Source organism: Nematolebias whitei, chromosome 1 (genome assembly GCF_014905685.2).
Source record: "Nematolebias whitei isolate Nwh7 chromosome 1, NemWhi1, whole genome shotgun sequence".
Classification (NCBI taxonomy): Eukaryota; Metazoa; Chordata; class Actinopteri; order Cyprinodontiformes; family Rivulidae; genus Nematolebias; species Nematolebias whitei.
In genome coordinates, this window is record NC_056498.1 from 22470055 (window position 1) to 22477170 (window position 7116).

Below are 7116 nucleotides of genomic sequence, written 5' to 3' on the forward strand. Positions count from 1 at the left end.
TGTTTTTGTTCCTTCTGAAGTCCACAATCATCTCCTTTGTCTTCTTCACATTGATGTGAAGGTTATTCGCTTTGCACCAGCTCTCCAGGTGTTCCACCTCTTGCCTGTAGCTGGACTCATCATTGTTTGTGATGCATCCCACCACTAGTCACTAATTAGTCATTTATTAAAGAACACATGAAGCTGCAAAAGACTGACCAGACATTTCTTCTTCTGCATTCTTTATTTTTTTTCCCCTTCCTACTACCACTCCTGTTTCTGAGAAAGTTTTGCTTGCCCCAACAACTATTTGAAGTAAAGCTGCTGACTGATAAAAAAAAACACACGTCTTTCTCAAAACCTCTTTAACTCAGAGAGAGGGAGAAAAAAAGATAAATCACTTTTTATTGACTATTCTTCCTAGAATGTCTCCAGGCTAAATAAAAGGCTTTTTTGATGTTTTCAGTCACAGAACATTGAAACTGAAGTTGGTTTTTTTTTTAGATTATAATCCTATTTACCCAACACCTCTCTCCACCATTTAAGACCCAGTTCCATCTGCGATATACCAGTACATAAGATGAAAAAAAAGAAAAGAAAGGCTACCAGTAAATCTGGTGAACCAAAAAAAGCTCAGAGCACAAAACTTAACCTCTTTCTATCTGAGCACCTGCAAACTTGTCGTCAATAACCAAACTGGGTAGGCCTGGACTTTATTAATATCCCCATCACGAACTTTAAAAAAACACCGATATGCTTTTATGTTTGAAACATGATTCTTTATCACTTGCCAACAAAAAGTAAAGGTGGAGAATAAGGATTTTACCCTCATTTGTGTTTATGTGGCTGTCTGTTAACAAATATTTCATCAACCACTAGACAAATTTTAATGAAATTTTCAAGAAATAATAAATGACCATACCACTGCAACTGATTAAATCTTGGAGCCAATCCAATGCAAGATGGCTGACACAATAAACTGAACTTAGCAAACACAAAAACAGCTGTATTTCAGTAAATATGACAGATATTGAGTTAATATTTGTTAAGATTATAACAGAGTATGTCACAACACAAACTTCCAGTACTACTCACAACATTTTGTTTAAAAATGTAGCAATACATGTTAGCATTAACCCTGCTTTTCTTCCAGTAAAATATCTCATGAACCACTGGATGGATTTTAACGAATCTTTCAGAAAGTAATTATTGATTGTAGATCTAGAACTGATTAACTGTTGGGAGTCCAAACAAACAAACATGACCACCACAGCTAATGAACTTTACTAGACACAAAAAGAGCTGTAACTCAGTCAATTTTACACACAATGAACTAACATTTGATGGGGTAGTAGCTGAGGATCGTTCAAAACAACGTGCATTCCTTCAAAGAAATCTGGGCCTGTTTTATGAGAATGTCAAACCATATGAATAAAGCCTCATCTTGAGACACCTTAAATTGGATTTGTTTGATTTGAGCTACAAAAATATTTGCTATCAATCAATGTATCAAATAGCATCAACTAATTTTAATAAAACTAATCTTTATACACAGAATGGTGTGAGGATTTTCAATAAACACTCAAAAAAACACAACAGTAAAAACTCACTCTTCTTAGCAGTAGCCATGTCACACAAACTGGGCCTTGTCCACTGTCACAGCTTTGTCATCTCAGCAGTCTGACCACAGATCAACCCTGCAAAACCAGTTAGGACACAATCAGAGTGAAGCATTGGGCAATATACACACAGAGGAGCACTGTGAAACAGGAAGCAAATGGAAATTAGTAGATCCGCAGACGAGCCCTGGAAGAAAAGGATAAAACGATTACAAGAGGAAAAAAAAAAGAATAAACGTTTGGCACAATCTCTGGCCCACAACCTGCTGCTTGGTCATATTTCAGCTGAGGGCTCAGCAGGGTTGTACGGGTTGAGGCAGGGCGGACCACAGACTCCCCGCAGAGGCTTCAATTAAAGGAAAACAACATAACAATCTATCTAAGAGGCTTAACTATGTAAGAGCTGACGCTGCACTTGTTGGGCCTCGCACAGATGGAGAATGCTGATCACAACACAGTTTGAATATAGACATAAATATTTTGTACTGTGTGCAAAACATGGGTAGAAAACAAGTACAAAACCCAAAAGAAAGAATGAAGGCTTTTTGAATCTATCACCACGATGACCCCAAAACCCAAAGCTTCTGTTTGTTTATTGCGTACCATGGACAGGTGAAGGTGGAGGAAAATGTTTTTGTTCATGTCCATGTTTGTGTGTAAGCACGCTGTTGTGTTTATCCCCAAAATCTCTCATGAACCCTAAAATTAATGAAACTCTCATTAACTCATAAAATTGGTTCTACAACAACAACAACAACAACTAGTTACCTTGAGGAGTAAACCAATTCAAGATGGTCGCCACAGCTAATCAAAATTATTAACACAAAAAAAGGCTATACAAGTCAAGTTTTAATTTTTAAAAATAGATAATTAAAATTGAGCAGAAGCAGAAGGACTCCTATGTCCGTATGCTCTTTGTGGACTTCACATCCGCCTTCAACACCATGATCCCGCAAACCTTGATGGACAAACTAGTCACACAAGGACTAAACTCCTCCATTTGCAACAGGATCCTAGACTTCTTAACAAACAGACCGTAGTCAGTGAGGATCCACAACTTCTCCTCTTCCACCATAACCCTCAGCACTGGCTCACCTCAGGGATGTGTGCTGAGCCCCTTTCTGTTTACTCTGCTCACGTATGATTGTGCAGCTACCCATCCAGGCTGGCACATTGTAAAGTTTGCAGATGATACAGCGGTGGTGGGATACATCACAAACAATGATGAGTCCAACTACAGGCAGGAGGTGGAACACCTGGAGAGCTGGTGCAAAGAGAATAACCTTCACATCAATGTGAAGAAGACAAAGGAGATGATTGTGGAAGGAACAAACACACCTACACCCCCTGAACATAAAATGATCTGCAGTGGAAGTGGTCTCCAGCTACAAGTACTTGGGTGTACACCTGAATGACAACCTCAGCTGGAGCAACAACACCACCAGCCTGATCAAGAAAGCTCATCAGAGACTCTACTTCCTCGGACGGCTGAGACGAGCTGGTATGGGAAACTCAAGTCCTCACCTCCTTCTACAGGTGTGCAGTGGAGAGCATCCTGTGCTCCAGCATGAACGTGTGGCATGGAGGCTGCACAGCTGCAGAAAGAAAAGCTTTGCAGAGAGTGGAGAAGGCTGCACAGAAGTCTGTTGGAGTCAGCCTCCCCACCATCACAGACATCTACACCTCCAGATGCAGGAAGAGGGCCACCTGCATCATGAAGGACCCCACGCACACACACTTTTTGCCCCACTCCCCTCAGGAAGGAGGTTGAGGAGCATTAAGTGTAGAACCACTAGACTGAGGAACAGCTTCTACCCTGAGGCTGTTAGACTCATGAATCCATAACCAGAATAATCACTGTGAAAATTCACATCATGTTGCTGTTGATCTGTTCCAATGTTGCTGCTGATCTGTTTCATGTTGCTGCTGATCTGTTTCATGTTGCCGTGTTCATGCGTGCTCATCTGCTCACACAGACTCATGTTCGTGCTGCTGTTCAGCATATTGTTTTTATTCTATTAGTGCTTAGTGTATTTTTAGCTGATGTTTTTCTTAGTTCATATCTTAGATGTTATTACTGTTTTTCTTTTACATTTTATTCTTGGATGTAACTGGGACCCTGTGTACATAATTTCGCTCCACCACATGTACCACACGTGGTGTGAACGACAATAAATATCTGAATCTGAAAATTTGATGGAGCAGCTGACATCGCACGAGATCTTCATTTTGATATTTTCAAGGTGTGACCAAAACAAGAACTCCACTTCTTCTAAACGGACAATATGCATTCCCTCAAAGAATGCTAGGCCTTTAATGTTTAAGCATTATTTTCAATGCAAGTCTTACCAGCACATGCTCAGTTTGACATGTTTATTATGAAAGTGACCTGATCTAATAATAAAAGCAAGGTGAACATGCCAAAATAATCTTTGACATTATAACACAACCTTGGTTCTGTTTTTAGACAAGGCAACTGCAGTGCAAAGAGTAAGTAAAAATAAATAAAACAAGTGTGTGAGTGTGGGGTTAAGTCTCTTTAGTAATCACATGACCTGATGCAGCAGATAAAAGAATGCAAAATACAGTAGTGCTTTATGAAAAGCAACTTTGAGAGCTTATGAGGGCCAAGTTCAAAAGACACGGCTTTAAAGGAGATTTCATTGCAACTGAACATTTATTTTACTTTTCCAGCAGACAAGCCGTGTTTCCCCACATCACAATTCATGCTGCATTAGCAAGACATGCTACTGACTACTGCAACAACAATAAACAATCAAACAACATAAATAACAATTTTCGCCACTCCTCTTTTCTTACGTTATCAAAAATGATCATAACCCTCTCCCTGTGCTTAGCTGCATAAGATACAAGCATCTAAACAGTGAAAAACAAGTGTGTGCATCAAGGGCAGTGAGAGTCAACTGGATTGGCCAAACATACTATTATTATGTAAAGGTTGCTTCTTTACATGGTATGGAATTTCTTTTTCAAACATGTGAAAGACGTGGTCAGATGAGACAAAAATCTAACTTTTGGGCCATTGAGGACAACAGCATGGCAGAGGCAAATCTACCATCTCTCACCATGCTAAGAACGTCATCCCCACATTGAAGCATGACGGTGGCAGCATTATACTATGCAGGGGTTTATCATTAGGAAATGGGATATTGGTAAAAGTCGAAGGAAGGATAAATGGAGCAAAATTAGGAGAAATGTATTGGGAAATCCTGTTCGACTCTTCCAGATGTTTTACATCGGGACGGAGGTTCATCTCTCAGTAGGACAATGACCCTAAACGCCCTTCTAAAGCAACACTCTGTTGGTTTAAGGACCAAAGATTGCTAAAGATTATTGAACACAAGCGGTGTATACTGACCTAAAGAAGCTGGACCAGTTTGGTTAAGAAGAATGGACAAAAATTCCAGTAGCCAGATTGACCAAACCTGTAGAGCTTGAAGAGGCTTGCTGCTGTGATTGTTGGAAAAGTTGGTTGTACGAAACGGGTGGGGTTGATGAATAAATAGGCAAGACAATTTTAAGTTTTAAACCCTGTACCCATCCATCCATTATCTTTATTTCAGATGGGTGTCTTCCCCATTGCCTTTAAAATGGCTGTGGTGAAGCCCCTTCTGAAGAAAAGTAATCTAGATCCTAGTGTTTTTAATAATTACAGACCTGTATCCAACTTACCATTCTTAAGTAAAATCTTAGAAAAGCTTGTTTTTATTCAATTAAATTTTTTTTTAAATGATGCTGGTATTTTAGAAAAGTATCAATCTGGTTTTAGGACGAACCACAGTACAGAGACAGCCCTATTAAAAATTGTGAATGATTTAAGGTGTAATCTGGTTTCACACAAGCTCTCAGTTCTTGTTCTATTGGATCTGAGTGCAGCCTTTGATACATTAGATCATCAAATTCTTCTAAATAGATTACAACACCTGGTTGGTCTTTCTGGTACTGTTCTTCTGTGGTTCAGCTCCTATCTCAGATAGAACCTTTATGGCAAGTATGGATACATGCACCTCGCAGATCCATGAAGCCAACTATGGCGTCCCCCAAGGCTCTATTTTAGGCCCCCTACTTTTTAATTTGTACATGTTGACGCTTGGTGGAGTCATCAGGAGCCATGGGATAAGTTTCTACTGATGACACACAGTTATACATCTCATTATCTCATGATGGCCCCCGGCCAATCACTGCACTTTTTAATTGCATTTCAGACATAAAGTCCTGGATGGCACCGAACTTTCTCCAGCTAAACCAGGACAAAACAAAAGTTTTAATCATTGGACCGGAGGTTCAAAAAGATAATACAATTCAGAAATTACAATCTCTGTCTTTAAAATCTTCCAAAAAAGTAAGAAGCCTGGGGGTTCTTTTTGACTCTGAGCTTACTTTTATTCCACATATCAAACATATAGTCAAAACGGGATTTTACCATCTAAAACATATAGCCAGAGTCCGCCCTCTTCTCTCTTTCACTAATACTGAGACTTTGATGCACGCTTTTATATCTAGCTGTTTAGACTACTGTAATGCACTGCTTTCTGGTCTCCCTAAGAAAAATTTATCCAGCCTTCAGCTGTTACAAAACTCTGCTGCTTGTGTGCTAACCAAGACCAGAAGGCAGGCTCATATTACACCTGTTTTAAAATCATTGCATTGGCTCCCTGTGTGTCTCAGGGTTGATTTTAGGATTCTTTTAATGGTTTTTAAATGTCTCAATGGTCTCGCACCATCTTATCTTGCAGAGCTGCTATTACTCTATGAACCCCCGCGGACACTAAAGCCCCTTATCCACAGGTCTGGTTCTTGTTGTAGCCTGTTGTGTCCGGTTCTAGTGGGACCTCTATTTTTGTGTCTCACCTTTGCCTATAGTTCCCGTTTAGTGGGCGGATTGTTCACCTCTAGTGGGCGGATTGTTCACCTCTAGTGGGCGGATTATTAATATCAACGCACCTTACCAGCTGGTGGCGGTAGTGCTACATTAAGCTCTTTTCTAAGCACCACTAACATGCATTAGAAGAAGAGCTGGAAAACAACACACAACCAAAATGGATGACGTCGATGAACTTGAAGCAGAACCAGCTGCACAGCCCGTCCTGGTCTCTGTCCCACAAGATGGAGAGCAGGGCCGAGGTGTCAGAGATGCTCTGATGGAGTCCCTCATGAGCTGTAACTTATCCTAATTCCACCCCTTAATCTTTTTTTTACCTCCCCAGCCTTCCTTAGATACAAGTGAACGTTAAAGTGTTGATTTGAAAATAAACATGGATTAATAATTATTCTTGTTTTTTTAATGTACAGACATGCCTTATTACCAGGTTCATGTAAAAATGGCAAAACAAACACTGCTGCTGTGCTTCTATCACATATGCTGCGTTTTTTAGTGGCTGTAGTTTTAGAAAAACTGTATACTCCTTAATTTTTGTTTTTAACAAAGAACCAAAACCTACAACAAGAACTTTATATTTGTTTATGCATATATACATTAATCTATTTTAATATTTAT

General features: G+C 39.7%; 1 protein-coding gene across 1 annotated transcript in view; it reads right to left on the reverse strand.

Annotated features, from left to right (window-relative positions):
* The window catches only part of c1h20orf27 (chromosome 1 C20orf27 homolog), a gene marked incomplete in the record, with an annotated part of 71458 nt that overhangs the window by 56455 nt on the left and 7887 nt on the right, over positions 1–7116 (reverse strand). The window contains 1 exon segment of the mRNA XM_037675656.1: positions 1590–1676. Coding sequence (XP_037531584.1) covers positions 1590–1608 — 19 coding nt within the window.